General features: G+C 39.9%; 2 protein-coding genes across 3 annotated transcripts; one reads left to right on the top strand and one right to left on the bottom strand.

The window, feature by feature from the left end:
* Nucleotides 1–794: 794 nt before the first annotated feature.
* Nucleotides 795–10,913, bottom strand: stxbp3 (syntaxin binding protein 3). The gene is made up of 19 exons (XM_037115508.1): nucleotides 10,801–10,913; nucleotides 9,095–9,144; nucleotides 8,853–8,934; nucleotides 8,666–8,742; nucleotides 8,448–8,520; nucleotides 8,242–8,342; nucleotides 7,536–7,681; nucleotides 7,034–7,127; nucleotides 6,669–6,793; nucleotides 6,441–6,539; nucleotides 6,300–6,357; nucleotides 6,157–6,222; nucleotides 5,828–5,908; nucleotides 5,405–5,540; nucleotides 4,937–5,043; nucleotides 4,685–4,783; nucleotides 2,624–2,709; nucleotides 1,850–1,998; nucleotides 795–1,505 (listed from the first exon to the last, which is right to left on the bottom strand). The coding sequence occupies exons 1-19, from the start codon at nucleotides 10,844–10,846 to the stop codon at nucleotides 1,402–1,404; spliced, it is 1,779 nt and encodes a 592-aa protein (XP_036971403.1). The 5' UTR covers nucleotides 10,847–10,913; the 3' UTR covers nucleotides 795–1,401.
* Nucleotides 9,594–22,560, top strand: LOC119029010 (fibronectin type III domain-containing protein 7-like). 2 transcript variants are annotated; one of them, XM_037115506.1, is made up of 15 exons: nucleotides 10,353–10,383; nucleotides 11,082–11,131; nucleotides 12,913–12,928; nucleotides 13,106–13,369; nucleotides 13,940–14,200; nucleotides 15,611–15,874; nucleotides 17,456–17,719; nucleotides 18,355–18,609; nucleotides 18,705–18,962; nucleotides 19,271–19,525; nucleotides 19,737–19,991; nucleotides 20,247–20,507; nucleotides 20,776–20,805; nucleotides 21,000–21,037; nucleotides 21,793–22,560. In XM_037115506.1, exons 2-14 carry the CDS (start codon nucleotides 11,084–11,086, stop codon nucleotides 21,029–21,031), a joined length of 2,463 nt encoding a protein of 820 aa, XP_036971401.1. In that variant the 5' UTR covers nucleotides 10,353–10,383; nucleotides 11,082–11,083; the 3' UTR covers nucleotides 21,032–21,037; nucleotides 21,793–22,560. The 2 variants fall into 2 exon arrangements, with proteins under 2 accessions (XP_036971402.1, XP_036971401.1); XM_037115507.1 differs by lacking the exon at nucleotides 11,082–11,131 and having other exon boundaries at nucleotides 9,594–10,383.
* Nucleotides 22,561–25,293: the final 2,733 nt, after the last annotated feature.

Genomic DNA, 25,293 nt, shown 5'->3' with positions numbered 1-25,293 from the left:
TGGGATGCCTCTCATTGTACATCCAAGTGAGGAAGATGAAGAGTTTTTGAGGACAAGCTTTTTGAAGGTAAATGTCGCCTGTAATTCATTTCCCATCTCCCTTTTGATGCTCTTCAGTTACACCACAAATTGGAGTGAAAAATCCATCCATTCATTTTCTATAAAGCCAGTCCTCTGTATTGTGTAGCGTTTGTTCCACTTACTTACAATACAAAGCTTCCGCAAGTTAAAAGATTCGACACCCTCTCGCGTGCGCTCTGACACACAGGACACATGTACACATTTCTACATTGTGTAGAGTGGTTAACAGTATAAATAACATGTAACCAAAACACAATACCTGCAGCAAAAGTAGGGCAGATTTGATCTATAACATGACAGAAGCATCATAACAGCTTTGGTTCACCTATTGTCTGGTAAGCATGTATGAGTACAGCGTGTTCATCGGACACTGGGTCTGATCTCCATTGAACATGTGGTTTTCTGTTTATAAAAAGGACTTTTCTGTTACAAATATTAAGTTTCAGTTTGGATGGCTCAGGGTGACTGTGCTTTTACCATCGTTCCTTGGACAAGTTATTCATTTTGCGCAAAAATAATGTAACAATTATATATGTGTAGTTTACTGAGGTCAATGTAAGATGAACCTCTAGAATCAGGTTTTAAACTCACCCTGCTCACCAAGGTACCGAGTCATTTTGTTACATTGTTTTGTTTGGCGCATTGTCAATATATCTCTATTTTTGGCTCTATCAAGCAAGGCAACACTAACTGTAACTTCAGCTCAGACACAATTTGAACCACTTCATCCATTTATTAGTCAGCTGTTCAATTCAAGAAAAACGTAAATACTCTATGTTAAAAACACTCAAAATTGCATTAAGTGTTTATACACAATAATCAGAATGACAAAGCAGGGACTCAGTGCTTACATACAATATATACATAGCTTTGCATTACTTTCCTCCTGTCTCTGAAAGTTTCTCAGAGATCTTTCAACATGTAAGAAAAACAATATTTCTTTTATGGACAAAGGCAAACACAAAGGCAGATTAGACAGTTTTGACTTAAAATGCTCATTGCAGGATAAGGTCAATACACTTTTAATATGATCTATATTATCAAATGAGAATTGTCAAATTACAAATGCCTGAAGCAGGCCATAATCTTAGTACATTTTCAATAAGAAAATCAGCTTCCTGAAGTGACCAAGTTAAAAGAGAGTTTGCCCACTGTAAATTTGCAGCAGGTTTGAAAAGAGTATGAAAACATAATAAGTATAAGGTAAATTCCCTTCAGCCTTCCAATCAGGAAGTAGAGTTGAGTGCATTGTGCTGAGCGATACAAGATGTAGAGAGGCAGTGGAGGTTTGGGCAGCTGTTAGTTTGAGGGTCACACGTCTTAGGCGTTGCTCCTTTCCTCTACTGTGAAAGTCTCCATGGGGCGTTTGCTCAGCGCCTTGATATCATCCAGGAGACTGGTGGGGGTCAAAATGTGAGAGGACCCTGGAAAGTAAAAGAACCATTAGGCCCCAATTTAGAGCATAAAACCAAACTTGCAGTTCTGACTGGCTCCAGTAAAACAGTTGGAAATAAAAATAATGGTTGTTAAGGCATTTTATATTTACAATTGGGTGGGTATTTTAAGGCCAAAGTCAAATTCACAGGAACTTTATGATACTGTATCAAATCCACCCTCCAGTCATTTACATAAGAACTTGAAAAAGTTCCTTTCATTGTCAGTGAGTACATCCCTCACCTCAAGTAAAGTTAATTTGCTCCAAGATGCAATTTCTTGAGGGAAAACCCAGGAAAAGAGGAGATTTAATCGGTTATCTGTGTAATCTTACCTATGATGACCTCGCAGGATTTTACTGCCTGGGTGACCTCGTAGGCTGAACGCATCTCAGAGTAGCAGATTCCTCCTAGAACAAAGATGATGAGGCGTGACCCGGTCCGCCGATCGTCCTGTGAACTGGTTTTGTGCTTCTGTCGGGCACTGGGAGGGGCAGATGATGGACAAAAGCAATTTTAAAAAGATTTTATAGAAAGAGTTTCATGTCCAAATTTTGGCAAGAAACAGCAAAATCATCATCCTGGCAAGAAAGACAGGGAAAGGGTGAGAGATAGATACACCTAAAACAGACCTAGATTATTCTCATGAGTAAACTTTGTCACAGTGACCATTCAGATCCTTACACAAACACCACACTAAGAATCCTGCACTCAAAGTAGGACCAAAAATGATCACTGGAGGGCGCTGTCTCATCACACTGTTACTCTTTGCCTGTAAATCAAATACAACCTTGTGTGTAAAACATCCCTCTAGGATTTGTTTGTCTTATGCATGAAAAGACAGCTGCTTATTAGTTTTTAATAACTTTTAAAAGTTTAAAAAGAACAATACTGAGATTTTTCAAGTAGTATTCTAACTTGTAAAACATTCATAACACTAGGAAAAAAGGCAAAAGGGTTGCCTTTCAGAGTCTTGTGCATGAGTTTTTGACATTTCTGTTTTTATCACTGGGAAAAGCCTGATCAGATCATCAGTGGAAGAAATCATAATTATTTCCATAAACTACAAACCCTGTTTTTGTATTATCCCTCATAAAGGCCTACTGTACCTGACAGCCCCGGAGCCGTTCCAGGCAGCAGGACACTCAGACTGGTGCGGCCATTCTTTGGTGTCCAGTTTGTTCTCCACAGCATCCTAAACACAACACAAGTCAAATAGAGCCCCATTATGACCACATCGCTGTGGAAATCCAATATCACCGATTTTAGCATTGACTTTTGCTTGAACTTAATGTTCACACATAATACACATAAATCTATAACCTCTACAGTATTTTTTAAAATAAAATCCTGAACTGACAGTTTTACAATACTTGAAACCAGGTTTCAAACACTGGGTTTGACGTTTGCTGGTGGTGTTACCCTTCTCTCTGCATTTGGAATGCATGTAGGACATTTCACTTTCATGACCGTAAATGGACGACAATATGTAGCCGTTTATCTGTAGGTTTTATGTGTGACCAAGAACCAAACTCCAAAGTTTAACTTTGGAGAAAGCACCTAACTATATAACAAACGCAGCTGCTAACTAAAAGGTGCATCAGAGGATGTCAAACCACAGCTAAGCATATAGGAACAAATCTGTTGTCAAACACTTGTCACTCTTAGAGACTCTCTTAGTTGTGGCTCTAAACTGATACAGCTCATCTTTTTTTATGCACAAAAAATACACAGTTTTGCAAAAGGAGCAGATTGGTTTCCACCAGATTTGATGTTGCAACACATGAAATGTGAGTCTGTTTCCTGCTACAAGAGCAAACCGTTCACCCCTGTTTACAGGAAAACAGGTGCTCGGGTGGTGAAGACTTCTCAGAAATGGCTTTTCAAATCTTGACAGGGAAGTGAAAAAAAAGGCAAAGACACAAAAGAGCTTACTATGTTACAGGTCAGCAAAATCTTTTCTAAATAACTTAACTTGTGGCCAGGTTCCCCCTGCAGGCCTCATTTGATACCACAATGGTGAATTTCACTTCTATGGAATGACAAAAGTCAGAAAAAAATTATCATATTTACTGCCAAAAGGGTCATGATGAACTCTCCCTGCTACTTCCTCCACCATTTCTCTGAAGCTGACTATACAGCATTAAGAGAGTTTTAAATGAAACAGCCTCTGAACTGATATGATTTCTTCCATGTTTTATGGATGGCAACTCAACTAACCAGACTGAAAACAAACAGCCACCAATTCATTTTGAAGACATTGTGAAAAGGCAGATGAGAGAGTCTGTATGCAAGGCAGCAGGTGATGTTGACATCCTACCTCTGTATTAACACAAAACACAATCTCACCTGACCGCAATAACCCCATAACACATTTTACATACAAAACAGTATTTGAAGGATCAGTACAGAAGGATGGTGCTGACACGAAGGCTCATCCCCAGGGATCAACACATTACTGGTGCATTATTGTGCCTTATAGATGTTAAGATGATGTCTTATACAAAAGGATGAAATGGTAGAAAACAACACAAATATATATGATACACTGTCTATCAGATGACCTGGATTTGATCACCTCCTTTTGTGGCGCTTTTACAGTGCTGTTCATAATTTTTCACAGGACTGCCATTCAGAGTGGGCCCACTGCAGCACAGTGACCTCAATCGAGCTACATGTTGACATGTGAACATTACGTTCTCACGCTAATGCTGGCTTTTCTTTTCCTAACCCATTTATAGCTGCTTCGAATCCTCTAGAGTCATGCTACACAACTCATTATGGTTGGCATAGTTAATAACATTCCTGTTCATTAAAAATAGAGAACAATAGAAATCTAGCTGGAGAGAGTTTTCAAAGTGTCAGTTTTTTTTTTCTTCCTCTCTTCATACCTGCACATATCACATCTTAGCATGACCACCGTAAACCAGTCTACCAGTATTTGTTTTTTGAATTACATTATTCTATTTTAGTATATTTAATTTCTCTATTTTATGTATTAGCCTCAGGTTCTAATCATTCCATATTACTCTTTTAAACATATACTTGGTGATGGGAGCCTGAAAACAAACATTTTATTTCTAACGAGTGCTTCAATGTTACTGGAGTGCAAACAAATAAATAATTAATATGAAGTTGGATACATAACATGGTAAAATCTTCTCACTGACCTCCATCACATCTTTTATGACAGGAGTCCATCTGGACAGATTGTACGTCTGTTCCTGGGAACGATCCCGTCTGGTTGGTTTGCGTGAGAAGAAACTAGGCTAGAGAAGATTAATAAGAGAAAAACATTATGACACACAGAACAGACAAACAAAAAAAACACTGAATCTGAGCAGTGAAACGTCCATCTTCCAGTCAAAACTACCTGGCTGCAATCAGTCAATTCAATCAACCTTTTCCTCGTCTCTACATACCGATGTGATGATCGGGACCCCAAGCTCTTTCCAGTTCAGGATGAATTCTCGCTCGTCTTCGATCTTTACATGCTGGATGAGTTTGCTCAAGTTCTCGTCTGTTGTTCCTGTTTACAAATACCAAACAAATAAACAAAGCGACCAGTGTTAAATTATTATGATAGCCTTCATGGCCCCCACCACCGGAGCCAAATAATTAGTCACAAGGAGGGTTTTAGGTCCATTTTTAGGTATTTAGGTACTAGAAATTATATAGAACTATTAACTAGAAAATGATATCCATATCAAAAATATGCTGTGTGAATATTTGTGTGTATGTTTGTGTGACGTGGTCTGTTGAATAAAAATTAAATCAACTAATAACAATAACATTGTATATATCGCCACAAATCAAGATGCTGCTTTACAGAATGCCAATGAACAGACAGCGAAAGGAGACCAATCTGCTGCAAGAGAAGATTGGTGTACCGCTGAGGCTGAAGATGTAGAGCAGCACAGCTCTGATCTTGTCGTGGGTGCTGTACGGGTGGAGCAGCACAGGCAGCAGTGTTCTCATGGGATCCTTAACCTTCACCCCGTCCACATCTGACCCCACTGCGAGGTCCTAAATGGAGATAAACCATTCTTTCAAGTGTACCATTTAGGCTGCAAATTTTGCAATTTTTTGCGTTTTTGCAACATTCATACATGAGGCTCCACATCTGGAAACTGGCTTAGCTACCAAAAAGAAGTCTCAGAAAATCAGGACAGACAACTGAAGTCATGAGGATTGCTCCCAGCAAATCTTATCTCTACTCACTGAACCATCATCCACTCACTGACTTGTTCAGGAAAGTGGTAAACGTGTTTGCCAACTGTTCCATCAAATTAGATGACAGAGTGCAGACTGACCTGTTCAGCCTTGCAGAGTTTCTCCACGTTGTTTGAGTAATGTCTCATGCAGTCCTCGGCCAACTGCAGATGAACAGTTTTCTAGAATTTAGGCAGAGAGAAGAGTTAGTATTAGCAGAACAACGTACCCTATGCTCTAAGTGTATGTTGCTAAAAACATGATGAAGTCAACGCCACTTGACACCAGGCTTTTGAGGCACCACACCCTACCACAAAGTAATGATCACATAGCGCTATAATTACTAGTGGCAAATATTATGAGTGTCTGTTAAAATTCTTAACCTGAAGTTGAATAGATAACTTTAAAAGGTAAGGGAAAAAATAAATACCTCAGTCAGCTGTTTACGGAATGCCGGCATCTTCTTCATCATTTGGGCCAAATTGCTGATTGTGATCTGGAAAAAAATGTTTGCATTTTCAGTATTAAGTGAATTGTCAGTGAAGCACAAAAGAAGAAAACACAGTGCTGTACCTTCCCATCTGGCTGCTTCTTGCTGGCAGATATTTCCTTTACCATCTTGGGGATTTGCCTATTGTAAGTAAAAAACGGGTTATAGTCGAGTTACGGAAGATGGAATGGGACACTTCCATCCTTCAGAATTTGTAAACTTACTCTGAGACCTCAGCAATGTGTTTGTGCCGGAGCTTAACCCAGAGCATGTCCTCTTCATTCAGCAGGGCCTGTTTCTCAGAGCCATCTTTAGACTTGTACCTGGCCACAAATATAACCAGATTATTAGCTTCCGCTATGTAAGAATTTTATACATTTTAAAAATGCTATATGATGCCGTAAGCACATTATGTGTGTTTTAATATATATAGTAGGGAACGCTTGTTTTACTTGTAGGTGTCATTCTGGATGTCAATGAGGTCATAAGCCATGGCCTGGTAGGTCAGCTCGTGCAGGATGGGACTGACGGGGTCTAAACCTCTTTCCACTATCAGCAGCTGGGCCTGGGTCTTTCCCTTGTGACAGGAGGGAAATACACAGAAAACAATAAATATAGCATCTTGTTTTATTATACAAACAGCAGTTACTGTGTACAGTCATCAAGGACCGAAACTGTCTAAATCCAAAATAAATTAAAAACCAAAAAAACAATGGCATTAAATGCACTAGGAATAACATTAAAACAAAATGTATGTATATATTTTAATAGTGTAAAAGAAAATGTCAGGTTCTTCAAAACACTGTTAAGTCTCAACCTTTTTTTTGCCGCTGTCGTCCAGCTCGTAGTGTCTGGCCAGCTTGTTGTCTACCAGCTCTGCAAGGGCCTTGGCGTTCTCCATGTTGCTGTCTCTAGTTGTGATATAATTTTCTCTCCATGAGTTAACACAGTCACAATGATATTGCATTTTTTTTAGCAATTTGTAAAAAAGATTCACCCCAGTTGAATGTTTCTGACAAAAGTTTGAAATACAGCAGTTTTAAGAGCTAATTGTACATTTGTCTTTGTTTGAATACAACATAGACATTCAGAAGTCAGCTGTCCTGACTTCTGAATGTCTATGTTGTATTCATACTGTGGCCAGACTAAAATCACATATCATGTAAAAAAACAAAAGTCACACACTGCTCTTGTTTGTTTTCTGCCATAGTTAGGTAACATATTCTATAGTCAGAGTTTACTTTTCTTGTAAAAGGTCTCACTCTGCTTGGGGGCTGAGGTGTGTTGTAAGCTGAGAAACCAAATCTGCGGTGGCTTACTTCTTGTATCTGACCCCTGGGTACTCGTCCAATGTGGCACAGAGTGTGACGAGCTGGTCTGCGAGAGTCTCCAGTGTCTTCTTTTTGTCCAGACTGTTGGGACTGTAGATACTTTGGAAAGCCCCCGGATAATCACATGTGAACACCTGAAAAAGATTTAACACATCACTGTAAAAGTAAAAAAACTACTGTTTAAGCGGACAATTTGCATGTAATTGTATGCAACCAATGCGAAAAATGTCTTAAAATGGTACGTGTATCAAGCCAAAGCTCCAGACTACACATTTTTGGTATTTCTATTTGACTTGCATTAATCATCTTGATTACCTCATTTATTTATCTATATCCGCATACAATTCATTCATTAACAAGGACTGTCTCTGGTGATTTCTCTGACTTCAAAACTAACTTCCTGGATATATATATAAAAAAACAAAAACATCTGACTTGTTTTGTTTTGTAAAAATCACATCACAGAACAAGACCTTTCCGTTTTTCAAAAAACAGGGTATAAATCCATTCACAGTACCCAAGCCACAAGGATAATACAAATTTTGTAAAATCATGACAGCTTAAAGCAGCCAACACCCATTCTTCCCAGCAGCAGCATGACACTAAAACAAGTGAAGTTCTCCTAGAAGTTGACAGTCTGGACAAAAAAAGAGGAAATGGAGCATTACAAAAGAACCTTAAGGCAACCACTCACTTGTGCCTCTTGTGGCATGAAGCACATGTTTATCTCCTTACAGACTCGTATGTACTTTGCGCAGTGCAGCTTCATATTGTTGAACAGGTCGTCAGGACAGTCTGTGGAAGCAAACAGCTTTCAGTTTGGACGTCACCAGTTAAGCCAAAAGTCTGATCATGTTGGGTCAATTGTAGTAGAGATTTAGTGATTCGTAAGTTACTTACAGTCAGTGAAATAAACATATGCTGCTTTATATTTGGGTTTGGACTTGAAGTCAGCAATGAAGGCATCCACGCACTAAAAAATAAAAATGCATTAAAGATGTCACACTAGAGTATGGCAAGACTACTAAATGACAATATAACAAAAATATATACATAAATTAACATGAACTAATTTAGGAAAAAATATATCATGGATCAAAATGCAATATAATGCAAACCTTAGCGGTTGGTGACATGAAGTATATGGCCTTCATCTCTGGGACAGGCTCTCTGCTTTTGAACAGGTCCTCCACAACTGAAGATATAAAAGGTTTATTCAACCAGAGTAGATACAGACATGGACAGACACACCTCAGTTAGTTAGGTCTCTTAACTACACGACGAATGTTGGAAAACAGAGCCTACTTGTTATTTTCTCTGACATCAGATCTGACATTTTGCAGCATGATGAGAGGAGCTTGGTGGTGAAGGAGTCCAGAATCATTATCTGTAAAGAAGAATACAGCCAGCAGTGGTGAATCACTATGTATCACACAGTATATAAACGTTATCAATCACATTAATGCTGGATCTGTAATGTGGTGGTTGTCTGTTCGTGCAATTGCAGTCTAAAGACTCAGCATTGAATAAACAGAGGGTTGTCCTACCTTCCATACTTCCGATTTTCTGCAGTCTGCAATAATTGTGTCTTTTATTCCTGTAACAGACACAGAACATGGCTTGTGAGGCATATTCACTAACTGATACTCAAAGACTGCTCTTGACTACACTATTTGAACTTTAGCTGGATTCTTGTGCTTAAACACCTGAGCTGGACTGAAAACCAACTGATTTAAACTACAACTATCCATTAATCAAGTCAGTGATCAAGTTCTAATTTATTTCTAGGCTGGCGCATCATAAACTTGGAATAGCTACCATCGGGACCTCCTGCTGTAATTCCTTATAACTGCGGAGGATGTCTGGCATCTTATTTGCTTTTGATCTACTAAATAATCACTTGAAAAAGTATGACTAACTTGTTCACAGTGTTTTTCATGAGTGGTAGTGAATGAAACAGGCCAATAATCAGCCCTGGATGACTGTTGGGGCCAGTATTAATAATTTCCTGATTAGCTATAATGGGGATTTTTCAGTCACACAGCTGATAAAAGAAGCATAGTTTTGGCTCTGAGGCGTCATCCTCATCCAACAAAGTCCCACCCACAACACTATCTGATGAGTAACGTGTCACAATTAACAGCTTATAAACACAGAATAATCTGAATCTGCAAAGTAGCTAAATGTGTCAACAAAAATGTACTGAGGAGGAAGAATAAAGTAGGAGAAAATGGAAATACTCAAGTAAAGTACTTGAAAATTGTACTTGAAGAACAGTACATGATTAAATTGTACTTTATACAATCGCTGGTTTTGACACAGATTTGTATTTTTACTGCAAATGAATATCGGTCCCAAATACTGGCTTTCGGTCTCCTTGACTTCTAGTAACTGATGTGGATTCTGAAATAGCCATATGGGAAACCTCTAGAATGAAATACTCCGTTAGACTTGCATGGCATGAGGCCTATATTAAGAGATTTGTATGTGCACATCATTCTGCTTTTAAGAAAAAGAAGAGTGTGAAAATCAAGTCTCTTCCTCGATGAAAACTGATGCAATACAACTAGCCGACATTCATTCTCACATTTGCTTCCACTTCATGGTCACTTTTGAGACTCGACACCTAAACATTAAAACAACTGACTATATCTTTCATTTGAGTGTGACCTCACTTATTTTAACCTAAACAATTTAAAATCTTAACCCCTAAAGAGGTGACTGGTTGTCCAAATCATAACCCAGCCCCATCCAAGGGAGAAGGGCAGGGAACAACAGGAAGCACTAGTCAGAGGTGAAAACAGACTTCGACGCAGGGCATGTTTGAAAACTCCAGGTTTGTGTTCGCCGTCGGCTGAGCAGTGTTGTGCTAACGTTAGCCTGTAAATATGAGGTGGGGCTCTCCAGGCGACACACAGTGACCTCACTCCGACCGTCTCTCCACAAGTGTCTAAAAGAATCCGCGACGGCTAAAGTGTGAGAAGCAACAGCGCCGAGTGCCAACCCAAACGTAGTCTGCTGTTATCAATTTATCAACACCTCCAGCAATCTAAGTTTATAAACTTCCGCTGCGACACACAGCACAATGAACTTAACGTCCAGTGTCATTCCGAGATGTAACGTTAGTCACAGACTAACCGTTTACGGCACGCAACGACACGCAGCTCACAGCCCTCTGGCTTGTGAAAATGCTACGACAGTGTCAGACTGGTTTAAATTCACAGCAAGCACTCTGCAGCAGGAGTGGACTTACTTTTCCAAACTATTCTCTTCAGCCCGTGATCTGCGCCCGATGCCATCTTGTTTTTTTTTTTTTCCCGTCTGCGCCTCTTCCTGTCCCGTGTCCTCCAACTCTGACGTCATTTGCGTCAACAAGTGTGCGACGGAGGGCAGCTGTAGTTTTTATAACCACAGTCCATCCTATCTATCTATCTATCTATCTATCTATCTATCTATCTATCTATCTATCTATCTATCTATCTATCTATTTTTCTTTTTATAATTTAATTCCATTCTTATTTTGAAAATCATTAGGAATGTACTGGCAAATCAAAAGTATTAATTCCTGGACTAATCCTCTAAAGGTAAGTAAAAATTGAACAGGCTATGGAATGTTAAATCAAAATCCAAATTGTAAGCATGACAATAATTCTGGCTCACTAAGACAAAAATATAGTATAGTTGTGACTTAAGAAATCAGCAATATGAGATTTTGAGCTTGTCTGACAATATCATAACTTATTTGGAGCAGTGATTGAATGTAACAAAGTACCCAAGTACTGTGCTTACACGTGCACTTTGGAGGCAAATATTGTACTTTTGAATGTACTTGATTTATTTGATAACTTTAGTTGCTAGTTGCTTTCCATATAACATCTTGCATCAGAGCCAAAGTAGTAATTTTCAAATGAATTTATTTGAACACCTATCAAAGTGAAACTTTTCTACACCCGTAGATCGACGGGTGCATAGGTGAAGACCAAGGGCCAACAAAATCAGACAAAAACTCCTGCACACTGTTCAATTTTGTATTTTTGTATTGTAAACATACACATGAATTCTTTTCCTACATAAGGTGTTTTAAAAAATGATTTGATGTTTTTTTGTAGGCCCACAGTGCCATGTAGTCAGCCGACTTTCTTCTGATTTTACGCCTGATTCAGGAGTGTTATCATTCTCATCTTAGTTTCAGTGATCCTTGTCTGTAATGTGACCTGAGGGGTCCACGTAGGTCTACCAACCTATCTAAGATGGTCTCCTCTGAAGATAACCTGATGAAGCTCTTTGTACTGACATGCTGTTATTAAAATTCAGTCTTGAATGCAAGTGAGGTGAACAGTGTGCGGGAGTTTTTGTCCTAACAGCAACTGCAGTGAAATAAAAGACTGATGATGATGAATTCCACACCTGATCATCAGGAAGTACCAAGTAGTATTTTAACATGAAAGTAAATCTCAGAATTTTAATATTTACAATATTAAAAAACTGCATAAATAAGCTGTTCTCAGAGGAAAATAAGGTCCCCTGAATATTGGTTTAAGCTAGAAGGTTGGCAGGATCCACCAAATATAGACAAAGTAAAACAGTATGAAATTGTGCTGTCCTTTTAACTCACTTTACTTAATCAATTAATTCAGTGTATGGTATAAAAAAAGATCAGTTGATGGAGGTATTTCTCTTCTGATTAAAATTTATCCCCCCAAACTACATAGTGGACCTTCAATCTGTCACTTCCTGGCAGAAACACTGTAAGCTTCTACGATTGAAAATGTATTCATACCTTTCAAACCTCTAAGTTTAAAAGAGTGATCAAACAATCAAATCCCCCCTGCCACATTCAGTGATATCCTGACTGAATATAGAGTATCCTGCCTGCCACAAAGGTATTTCCCCCTATGCTATCCAACCTGCAACTGCCCCAAGGTGCATCTCTCTGCTTCCCTGTTACTGGATGTTTGTCTCCAGTGGGAGGGACCACACAGAGGTATTTTAACCAGCACAGTCACCAGTTATGGTTAAGAAAAGGTAAAAAAGACAAGAGTGAAGTGTTTTTACAAGTCTAACAGTGGCTGTGTGAGAAACGGTGATAGAAGTGTTTAAAGAGACAGACGTGAAGAATGGGCGCTATGAAGTGGTTGGTGAATTTTGTCTTGATGGGAATATGCTGTCAGGTATAGTAATCAAATTATATATGTATCTATTATAATAGGTTGCCTATTTTGATTTCAGGCACAAAAATGTTAAGAAACATGAACATCACAATCTAATGGGAAACAAGCCTTTAAAGTAGTTAGTTAGTAGTGACTAGAATTTGATATAATTACATGAACTATTGTTAATAATATTGTCTCATTTCAATTTTCAGGCTGCACTCGCCACAGGTACTGTATGTTCTCATTTATGATAAATTCACTGTAGATGTTTATATCACTGTCGTACATGTGAATGAGGGGGCATTAAACCATGTTGATATTATATTTATGTATTAAACAATCCATGTGTCAGGCTGATTAAACAAGTGCTGCGATGATCTCTACTTCTGTCATCTCTCTCATCAGGAGGTATCGAAGTAACCGTGTTTTCAGCAACATCCAAGACCACGATACTCAGATGGACCAGAGTCTCTGGAGCCAGCTCGTACAAAATCACAGTCGCCCCCTCAAGCTCACCAAACAACCACATTTCTTACGTCACATTTGGTCCAAACACGGTGTTGGGCTCCGTCAACTCTCTGTCCCCAAACATCATGTATAGATTCACAATTGAAGCTCTGGACAATTCCCAAGTGGCACTGAGCACCGCAGTTTTGGACGCGACCACAGGTGAGATATACTTCTGTCCATATCTGTACTGTTTGAGCTCTAAATGACACAATATTCTGGTGATTCATTGCTGTTTAATATTCCTTTTTTCAAAGACTAGCTGTGTTTTACTATATATTCAGTTGTTGTATGCGTTTTTCTGAAAATACCATTTAACATTTTGTAATATATGATTTTCATGCTGCATATTCAGACACATCAGTTCACTGTAGTTTAAATTAATTAATAGTGGATCCAGTTTAATATAAATGCTCATTTAAACAATTTAAATATAACTGTGATGATGGGCAGTTTCCACTGAGTAGAGGACCATTGAAAAGTTTCTGGTACTGTAGTCTCCTTTAATTTTCCATGAAGTGGCGACAAATTAAGATTGTATTTCTCCTTACTGAATAGCTAAACTTTCTTTAAGGGAAATAGGTGGATACCACAGCCAACTATCACTGAGAAAGGGGAGCCCATCCGTTGCATCTAACAACTACAATCTTTCTGTTGCCTACATAAAATTTTAAAATATGTGTCATTTTCTTGGATGTCATCTCAGATTCTGAACTGATTGTGATTATTTAGCCCCTGAGAGGATGGATCCCATCCAGATAGTGAAGCCAAAGGACAGCAGGACTTTGATCGTGGAGTTCAACTTGAAGGCCGGGGCGACTAGCTACACTGTGCGAGTCGAGAACGCCAATGGCTTCTTCAGAGAAGACACCGTGTCCTCCTCCCCTGCTGAGATTAAGTCCCTCACACCATACACTGAATACATGCTCAGCGTCATGGCTGTGAACAGTGGGGGCAGCAGCCAGCCATCTTCTCCTGTGATGGCAAAGACAGGTACTGTTGTTTCTCACGTTGTCTTTATCTGTGTGCAGAATGTAAGATTTTTCTCATCCGCAGCTCGGAAACTAACCCTGTATGAATTCAATGGAAAAATAACACTTGAGGGCTGGTTTATGAGTCACACAGTCACTGAGAAACACTGAGTACTCTGCTCATCATTCCCCGTGCCCTGCAGAAGTCACTCGATCTGCCTCATTGTTCCACAGCACAGACCCTACATACAGTACTGTGACTGAATGCACAGATCATCTTCAGTGAAGGTGTCAGTGCTGGTGCAAATCCAGGTTTGTCTTACCCCAGAAATGCATCTGGACCCCTCAGGACCCATCCTGCATGGGTGGTAACTCTACCGGACGGTTCTATGTCGAACACAATGAGTTGACCTGATCTTGAGAACATAGCTGTCACCCTTCACCTTCACTCCCTTCCCAAGGGGGAGGAATATGATCCACATAGGCCAAAGAAAACATGGAACACACTGTTTTACACTTTTTTGTTAACAATTTGCCATTATTCATCCCTTTTCTGTTTATCTCACAAAAAGTAGGCTACTCATATGGAGACCCTGGTGGTCGAACCACAACATTTCAGAAAACACAACAACATGGTCACATGTTGGAAACAAAAAAAACTGGACAGAAAAGAACAAGTGACACAAAAGATGTTCACTACTTGATTTAAGTCAACATATCAGAGGTAAAATGTTCACTTAGTCAGAAGTAGGTGTATAAAGCACAGTTGATGTACTCATAGGTCACATTGAAATTACTGATTCATCTGTGACTAATGAAAATGAATAAGTATATTCAAACTCAGAAATCTTATTTTTTGCCATAAGTGAGTACACAAGCTGTTCTCAGAGGAAAATAAGGTCCCAGAACACTGTTTGAAGCTAAAAAGGTGGCAGGGTCCGCCAAATCTAAACAGAGTAAAACAGTATGAAAAATTATTGGCCATTTGTTTATTCATTTTACATCATCGTGGAAAAAAAATAGAGTTTGTTCATTTTGTTTGTTTAGGCATAAAAAAAATCAGTCAATGAAGATTTTTCTCTTGTGATGAATAATTCTTCCCAAAGAACTACAGAGTGCTCCTTTAAAGACATGTGACTTGATACACTTAACTTGGACTTGTCATAAACCAAAAGACTTACTACTGAATGCACTGCCACTAACCACTAAAGTGATGTTGTGTCAGTGTTTCTCTGTATTTCACTGGGCTTAAGTCCAGACAGGCAGATGATCTTGGATGGAACTTGGGAGGACTTGAACCACAACCACAAATTCTTTATTTTATTGATTAACTATGCTTCTTCTAGGCTTATAAACCGTGTTAAAGCACATTCTCCAGCCCTCAAATCATCTCAAACATGTGAAACTTCTCAAACCTTCTTCTCCTCCACAGTTTTGCCTCCTCCACAGTTCTCTGCCACCTCCTCCCCCAGCAATGACAGCATCATTGTGTCCTGGGATCCTGTTGCTTACGCTGTGCAGTACACCCTGTCCATATACAAGCTGGGCTCAAACACCACCATCAAGCACAACACCACCAACACCAATCTAACCATCACTGGCCTGGACGCTGGCTCACTCTACAACATCAAGAGTTATGCCTGGGACCCCGAGGGCCGACAGGGGGATCGCAGTTTGTGCATCAACCAAACGACACGTAAGGAGACGCAGAGACACCTCCCTGTGTTTTTATACTCTCTGAACTGCTGTGGACATTACATCTCAGTTATTAGTAGATGTGCTTTTATAATAATATGTGTAAATCTCATTCATGAGGAGATAAAACAAAATAGATGATTAAGCCTAAATGTTTAGCATGAACTCTTATCACAGCTTCATATCAGAGAACTGTTTATTGGGTTCTCACAGACTGGGAATCTTAACCTTCTCTCATCCATCTTCACTGCAACTCTTGATAAAGAAACTGGACCAGTGAGTAATATCATAAAGCAAATTTCAACGTTAAGGGTTTAATGTTTAAGGGAAACATGTACTAAAATACATGGATGTATCACAGCTATACTTGTAGGTACCAACAGCCTACATGCAGTATGTTTCGTGAAACTTCACACATTTTCAAGAGAAAATGACGAGTTTTATAAACTAACTCTACCCAACAATAATGTTGTGGTGTTCTGTTGCCTATAACCTCACATCTGAGAGCTCTCTTGGTGGCCTCTGCACTGCCTTTCAGCAAAGAGTGTGGTGCTTTCCAGCAGCAGACCACAATTTAGCTGAAGTGAGAGCAGCGAGAGGTGGTGGACTGCAGTTTGTTGTTAGGATCACTTTATCAGGACCGTTTGATATCTGGAAAGTCCCAAACTGTTATTTTTTATCCTAAGCAGAAAAAAAGCTGAAATCACACATTTGCAAAGGGAAAGGAAAAGTGTAAGTGAGAATGACTGAAAGAGTTTAAACCTTTCCCTTCAGTAACATAGAAAATATACTCTGTTACAGATGTTCTGCATCTGAAGTCAGAGCCCGATACTGGATTTTTGGGGTCAATGCCAATACTGATATTGGGAAAAGTTTCAATATCAATCAATTGGCCAATATTCATATACATACAGAATGTTTAAATGAGCAACATTTTTTGCTATGATTTCTCGAATGTGGTTATGAAGCACTTGCAAAAGATAAGTATGAAGTGGATGCTGATAGTTTTTAGATTAATAATAGACTTTATTGTCCAAAATGGCATTGTGGCACTGAAATAATACACCTCACTGGGAATTTAATACTCATAACCTACCCCAAGCATCTTGCATTCAACAAATAACTTTGGTGACTCCTAGAGGTTGTATCAAAGTAGACACATCAGACCATTAAGTGTGATACCAACACTTTTTTTTCTTTTTTCTTTTTTTTTTTACCATGGCTGTCTGAATTTATCTACAAAGACGTGCACCATCAGAGTAAAGATGCTATGATTACAAATACATTCAACACATAGGGACTTGACTTTAAAATAATTATTTAGTAAAATACATATTCAAAACATATAAACAGTATTTTTAGTGATATATTTAGACATTTTTAATGAATTATTGACTACAACATCGCTTTAAAAAAAAACTATAACCATCTGATAAGAATGGTGTAGTTGAAAGCATATTTTTCTCTACAGTATATCAGAGGAGAAACATTCTGAACATGTTTTATTAAGTAACAGACAGTGATATGGTGTTTAAACTGTCCTAATGAGTGTGTATGTGTTTTTTTTGTGCTGTTTTAATAGGACCTCCAACACCGTCTTCTGTCAGTGTCTCTATGGTGATGAATAACACCGTGGCTGGACTCTCTGTGTCCTGGCAACTTGATCAGGGGGTCTATGGATCCATACGTTACCATGTGATGAGTGATCACAACCTCACGTGTAACTCCACATCCACCTCCTGCACCTTGTCACCAGTCGGCTGTGGAGAGGTTCACAAGGTCCAGGTCACCGCACGCAACGAGGCCGGGCCCAGTTACCCATCGAGCCCTGTGGTGTTCGTTACCTGTGAGTGATAGAGATTTGATTTAATTTGAGTTTCTATACTGAGCAGTTTGTCCGCTAATATTATTTGTTTATCGTTTTATTTTTCTATTTATTCCTGGCTCTATAATAAAGGCTCACAAAAATGGAAGTAGTTTCTTAGGGAGAGAGTAATGAATGAATCAGGAACGACTTAATAGTTAATGAATAGTTAATGAACAATTCCTGAATAACTATGATTTGAGGACTATATTGTAGATAATGAGGATTTTCTAGCGAACTGACTTGGAGATAGCACATTAATCAATCATCAGGTAAAGATAAGTTCACAAATGTCTGTGAATCAACCTACTGACCACTTCCTTCATGAGTTGTTCATGAATAACTATCAACTAGTGATGACTAATTACTGAATCATTGGCTACTGTATTAATAGTCACAGTCAGAATATTGTGAATATTAGTACAGACAACATAGTCCTGAAATCAGAGTCAACTATGAAGTCGTTCCTGATTCATTCACGTTTGTGTACCTTATTGTAAAGTGTTGTAAACATGAAGTAGTATCACATCCAAGAGAAAAGTGCTCTATAAAAACACACTGCAGCATCACATTAGTGGTATCATTAGCATGACTAAACTCCCTCCATGTCCTGTTAGACCCCTGCCCACCACAGTCTTTGGCCCTCGTTGAGTCACCAGAAGGAAACTGCACGCTGACGTGGAGCACGGTGCCTCATGCAGACAGCTACTCAGCCTTCATCAAGAGGGGTGACGGCAGCGAGGCGATGTGCAACACCACCGGCAGCAATTGCACCTACCACTGCGAGTGTGGCTACACATACCTGATGTATGTTTATGCCTTCAACCAGGCTGGCAGCAGTCCTCAAGGACAGGTTCTGAACCATACCACCTGTAAGTAGAAGCTCAGGTGACATCATACAAGGGTCATCATGAGTCTGATTTCTGATCATTATAATGTTTACCTGTGTTTCACCTGTGTGTTTCAGTGCCCTGTTGTCCAGAGGCTGTGTCTGTTTCTCTGGTAAGCACTGACACTTTGGAGATCAAGTGGATGGCCTCTCGGGGGGCGGAGCTGTACGAGACTCGAGCTGCGGACGGGTCGCAGGTCATCCTGTGTAATGACACGGCACCGGTGTGCGCCCTCTCTGACCTCAACTGTGACAGTCCCTACAGCGTAGTGGTGATACCCTGCAATGATATCAGTGGATGCAATCGTGCATGCAGAGCTCACACCAAAGACACCGGTAAAAATCTTACTCCTTTTCATATACACAATAGTTATTTTGTTCATTTTTAACTGATGGGATGGCCCTCACCCTAACCATAGCATGTTCTCAGGTTGTATTCTCAGTAGCACAGATGCTGCTGAATAACCATGGACATATTAGAGGATTAATTCAGGAACAGCACAGGGAGAAGTAGTATGTCTCCATGATCCTCTGGATCAATCAATCAATCAATCAATCAATCAATCAATCAATCAATCAATCAATCAATCAATCAATCAATCAATCAACTAAGCTTAGCTCTCTCTTTCCTTCATCCCTATCAGCTCCCTGCATGCCGACGAATCTGATGCTGAATCAGAAGAACTCTTCCTGCGTCAGCGTCAGCTGGACAGCCAACAACAGGGCCGCAACTTACACAGTGAGTGCGACGGGAGATGGCGGCGAACACAACTGCACCACCAGTGGAAACACCTGCGACATCACTGACCTTCCCTGTGGCTCCACCTACGAGGTCAGTGTCACAGCAACGAGCGCCGCGGGCCAGAGTTTACCCAGCTTCTCCGACTCTCTGGAAACAGGTGAGCCAGTCGAAGGTTTGGATTGATCCACTCAATTAGAAAGTACAGAAGGGTGGCGAGTTAAAAGACACAACAGTCTAAATGTTCTTTGACAGAGGTTTTTACAAGTCTGTGGAACCACTACACCGTTCCTCTGAAAGATGTGCAACATTCTGGTCCAAAATCTCCGACAATCAGTGGTAGAAATACTGTATATCCTCTTCTTTTTCAGAGCCCTGCTGCCCGGCGAGTCTAACAGTGGACCAGGTGACCCAGGCGATGACCAACGTCTCATGGTCTCACGCCAAAGGAGCCCATTCGTTCATCACTTCTCTGACATCATCACGCGGTCACGCCCGTTGCCACACCAAGGACTCCCACTGCCTCATGGGATGCATCACCTGTGGGACCAACTACACCGTCACCATGGAGGCGTTCAGCCACAGCGGGCGAAGGTCCAACTGCACCTACCAGGGCTTCTCGTCCAGTGAGTGAAGATGTTTTGTACCAATGAGAACTAAAGACAGACCTTTATTCAAGAGTATGGGAATGATTCTAGACATTTTGTCCACAAACACAAGGTGCTTTTCACACTGAGTTCTTCCTCTAAGAGCTACGCTGGAGTCAGTTTAATGTTACAGGGTGTATATGCAGCTGCAGGGAAGACACAAACTAATATTAATACAATTCTAATATTATGCTAATTTACATTTATGTCAAGCTTACTCTCTCTCTCTCGTAGGTGTGTGCTGTCCATCAGGTGTCCGGCTCTACAGGTTGCACAGTAACTCTTTGAGGGTGTACTGGCGCGCCGCTGGCAGCAGCCACAGCTACATCACAGAGATGAGGGCCAGCAGCAACAACTACACCTGCACCGCGTCTCCCGGGGAGAACAGCTGTGACGTCAGCAACGTCCAGTGTGGAGACGTCTACAATGTAATGGTGTCGCCGCTCACACCAGAGGGCAGCAAAGTCCTGTTCTGCCCCCAGAGGTTGTACTCAGGTATGACAGTGGGATCTCACACTGATGTCTGGTGTTGGTAAATGTTCACACAAATTTGTATAGTTTTCAGGATGTTTCAAAATGAATTATCAGTATTGACAAAGCCTATAGCTTCACATAGATTTCCGTCAATTTTCTATACTTGTGTAAAGGGTTAGTTTGACTTAATTAGGATTAGAACAAAACAAGCAAACAAAGGAGTAAAGACAGTTTTAAAAGTTGACTGAAGTTGACTGAATCTGACCTTCTTTTGTTTCCCCTCTCACAGTCACTTGCGCAGGAAATGAAGTTGGCACAGGTGAGCCCATTTCCATTCTGAGCTTTTGATCTGCATAAATATTCAAAAGCTCATTTGATGTGAAAATTGCTCAAACCCACCGTTTCTGACACTAGTAGTATGAGGTTTATTGGTAAATCGTTTTTCAAAAAACAAGCAAAACTTTTTAAATACATGATTTTTTCTAATATCACTTCAACCTGCTTTTTCTCCAGTGATTTTCAGAGGGAAGAGGAGTGTGGACTAGCATTGGGTACGTCAATATTCAGTAACAGTAAAGCGATGTATTGCATGTCTGTTTGACTTTTTGTTAATATATTTGTTAATTTCATCTTGAAAAACAGACACAAATATCAAGATGAAATAAGAAAACAACATCACAGGCAAGACATCATACATTTAAATAGAAACTAAGTTTAAATTGGTTCCTTTCTTCAGACATATTGATTCCATCTGTTGCATATGTTCAGGCACATACTGTTTTTTGTTTTGATAACGAAACTGTTTCTACCATCTGCTTCATTAGTTTTAAAGGGTAACTCCACCATTTTGACTTGAAGTTAGAGTTTGTAACAGGTCTTGAGGAGACAGCGATAGTACTGTATGGATAAAAAATAAGTATGACGGCTTTTGCATCTGGCTGAGTTGCATAGTGGGTAATTCCAGGTTTTAAAAAACGATATCGCTGGTTCTGCTTGATTTTGATCATTTGTTTTTAAACTGTCCACAGTGAGTCCAGCAGTGTCATAGGCTAAATCAGGGGACTGTCTGGTGCCTACATCACCCACAATGCAACTTAGCCACTGAGTAATGTCACTTAAGACAATTAATCGATTACATGCAGCTTCTTCATTAAGACCTGTAAACACACTTACATATTGATATCTCCCTCTGTTGGCCACAATGAGACACTACTTTTATTACAGACTGAATGTTTCACACATTATTCCTCTCACTGACTCCTGACGACTCAGTATGACTGAAGCTTTAATATTTTTGCCTTTGCAGCCTCCTCCCGACAGATACAACAAATGCTTCCATCTTCTTCATCTTCCCCTTCCTCCTGCCCTACTCGAATGAAGCAATGCTCAAAGCTAAATGGAAGAGCAACTATAAACCAGAAATAAACATGCCATGAAACCTTGTTAATAACAAGATGAGTGATATGATATAAATCAAAAAATGAGATGTTGTTCAGCATTGTTAACCTGCATCTGAATAAAGTTTGTGTGCCATAATCAAGCAAACTGTGCCCTCAACAATCAGATCAAGCACTTAAATATGGCGAAAACATGGCAAGCGAACAACAAGTGCACATTTTGTGTGTGGTATGGATCCAGTAAATATTATGAAGTGATAATGATGAAACAGTTGATCCATGAACAAAACAAATCTGGACTGAAATGCTGTTCCGAGACAGTTGTCTAATTTGGATCATCGCAAATTATATTTTCTCCCTGAGCTGTAACATTGAAGAACTCCAAATAAAGTATCTGACTAGCAAAATTGTAACAGTGCCCCAACAGATGATTTAAACAACTGATGGAACTTGTCGCCCCCTTTCATTTTGATAATTATTCATTGGAGAGTTGACCAAATTGAAATATTATGTGTAGCTCTGTCCCCAAGTATGAAGCCTCCTGATGATGAGTTGTGTCACAGACGCTGATCACGTGTCATCATGCTGCTGCTCGTTCACAGGACGTTTGGAATATGTGTCGCTGTGGTTGTGAGGACCAGATGCATACTTCAGTTAATAAAGAATTCCCAGCATCATTTGTTGTGTTTTGCGGTTTGTTTTGCATGTAGACACAAAGTAAAAACACAGAAAGCAAGAGTTGAGTTTAGTCTTAATTCAGTTCTTTTGCTTTATCCTCTCATATGCTGACTGCACGCTGCCACAGCTTTCGTGGAAAGGTGTGTCATAGCCATTCATTAGAAAAAAGAGGGAAAGCCTGCCTGTTTGGATGAAACACTTCAGCACTTATGCCAATCAACCACTAACCAGTGCTGACAGATCTGGGTATAACTAATCCCTTGAGAGTGGACATCCTGTAGCTTGATCAATTTTAAGTCACAAGAAGATTGGATGGGATGTAAAGAGTTGAGAACCCAATAAAGATATGAAACATGTCACTTTCCCTGACATTAAATCCCTGTGTGTATCACAGGATGGCACTGCAGTGGTTAGCAATGTCGCCTCACTTGGGATAGAGATAATTGATAACATCTGCTCATATTGCTACAGTTATTTCACTTTTTTAGGGATACTTGTGCTTTCATATGTATTTTTCTGTTTTTACATACTTGAGTGCTAGGTTCAATTTCAATCAAAATCCACATCTTTGATCTGTGTTTTTGTGGACAATCGGACATCTGTTCACAAACAGACCAATGGAAACACCTGACAGACAGACAAAAAAGCCCACAAAACTCTTCAGCAGGCCCAGGTTTGGAGAGGTGACCATGAGAGGTGAGAGAGGCAATCAGAACATACACTGCATTAGTAGCATTTGAGAAGAATACTTTGAACATACTTTTATTTTAATACAAGTAGTTTATATGTAGTTGAGTAATATTTCAGCAATGTAACTGTACTTGTACCTGAGCACAGATTTCAGTGCACTTTCCACCAATGTGCGTCACAGCAACTAAAGAGATAGCTATGGTTAACTGATGACTCTTAACGTGTCCCCGTTACCACCTCAAGGTTAAACTGTTACAGTAAATGGATGGATCAAGGTGTATGGTTGGGTCTGCTCAATTTGTAACGTGTCATGAGATGACTTTCTTTTTCAACTGATTGATTGATTGATTGGTATAGCCGTTTGCAATACTTAGACAATTTATTTAATCCTTTCTTAACTGCAGAATGTTATGAGACCTCCACAGATTTATAGTGTCAATGAAACAAATGAAAGATGTGGGATTACTCTCATCTGGTGACAACAACCAGTATACAGATGAAGGTCATCAACATGCTGGGTGGTTAAATCGAAACCTCTGTGGCAAAGTCAGCAGAAATACATACTTGTTTGTCTTGCAAAATGTCTTCAAAGAGAGACCCTCCTGCACTTTACAAGAAGACAGTGTGACAGCCCCAAACCCTTTGCCTCTCAAAGTCTGTGAGTGTGGACACTGGGATTGGGCCCAAATGAGTCTCTGGTGTTTTCTATTCCTGACATCAGGTTGTATGTTCAGCCCTGTTCTTTGCTGCAGTGCAAAAATGTGTTTCAGAGGTTAACAGTATTTTGATCAACATATGGATCGTCAAAAAGCACCTGAGCAAAGCAGTGGACTCAGTAACTTCTGATTTGGTGATCAGACTTTTGCTTCCTGGTGTCACCTGATCGCATGACGGAAAGTAATTAACTACATTTACTCAAGCGCTACAATTAAGTACAATGTTGAGTATTAGTTCTTTACTTGAGTATTTCAGTGTTATGCCACTTCCACTACACACACTTATTTGATAACTTTAGTTACTATTTACTTTGCCTCCTGAATAAGAGTCAAAGTAGTGCAATTTAAAAAGTAATTCAGATTAGAAAAAAACACTGATTCCAGTAATCAAAAAGATACTAAACATTAGATTCAATGGTCAGCCAGGCCATTAATCAACTGCTGGAATATGAGTTAACATTTTTATGATCCTGACAAAGGAAGTCACACTAAGTCATAAACACAGGCACCAGGAAAAGTCAATATCACTTTTCTATCCCTCAGCACAGGAGTTTACCATCAGTCACCTCAGGACTCAAATTTAAAACCATGTCATTTACGTCTCATCTGACAAATAAGAAATGCCTTAATGTTTTGGTGCATTTTTCCTTTAAAACACACCCAGCCACCAGCTCCACAGGGGCCCCATCTTAAAAGCATGTGCCGCCCTGCCCCTCTTTTACAAACCAAGTTTCCGTTGGCTTAGGTCCCTCAAAAACACAAAAGGAATAGTTCTGGTATTATCCTCATTGTACTGTGAACAGTTTAGGTTATCAGCAAGGATACTGTGGTGACTCAGTGGGGAATAGTTACCACGGCTTAAACCTGGAGTATGACTCAGCTAAAGAGGCGGCATTTCTCTGAGACACATGGATGTGATAGATCTCCCCGCCCAAATCTGTAAGTCTATCACTTTGTTACACAACACTGAAAGTGCGAATTATTAAATGTTTCTAACCTTAACGAGGGTTCTCCCCAGACAGTGGAACGGCGGCGCTGCGCCGCTATACTGCTAGCTCAGCGCCACTATACTCATTTTCAATGTTAGCTGCTTTGTAGCGGGTGAGGGTGAGGAGCGAGCGTCCGTCCGTCCCCCGCCTGATGGCGAGGAGTGTCCCCCTCCCCGACGGCAAGGAGTGTCCCCCCCCCGTCTGAGGATAGTGACCATCTTTTTTCATGAGATTGAAATATGTTTGAAAGAGAATCCCTCATTTATTCATTCATTTCCTTGAAAGCAGATTTTTTTTTACGATAAATGGCTTTGGACAGAAAATGGACCAAATCTTA

The sequence above is a fragment of the Acanthopagrus latus genome, chromosome 11, assembly GCF_904848185.1.
Source record: "Acanthopagrus latus isolate v.2019 chromosome 11, fAcaLat1.1, whole genome shotgun sequence".
NCBI lineage: Eukaryota > Metazoa > Chordata > Actinopteri > Spariformes > Sparidae > Acanthopagrus > Acanthopagrus latus.
This window is presented reverse-complemented; position numbering and strand designations above follow the sequence as displayed.

Coding starts and splice junctions, on each gene's coding strand:
- LOC119029010 (XM_037115506.1), top strand. CDS start 11,084: ATGTACTGGCAAATCAAAAGTATTAATTCCTGGACTAATCCTCTAAAG. Junction 13,370..13,939: donor AGTTTTGGACGCGACCACAG/GTGAGATATACT, acceptor GTGATTATTTAG/CCCCTGAGAGGATGGATCCC. Junction 14,201..15,610: donor TCCTGTGATGGCAAAGACAG/GTACTGTTGTTT, acceptor TCTCCTCCACAG/TTTTGCCTCCTCCACAGTTC.
- stxbp3 (XM_037115508.1), bottom strand. CDS start 10,846: ATGGCATCGGGCGCAGATCACGGGCTGAAGAGAATAGTTTGGAAAA. Junction 8,743..8,852: donor GATGTCAGAGAAAATAACAA/GTAGGCTCTGTT, acceptor TTATATCTTCAG/TTGTGGAGGACCTGTTCAAA. Junction 6,358..6,440: donor CACATTGCTGAGGTCTCAGA/GTAAGTTTACAA, acceptor TACTTACAATAG/GCAAATCCCCAAGATGGTAA.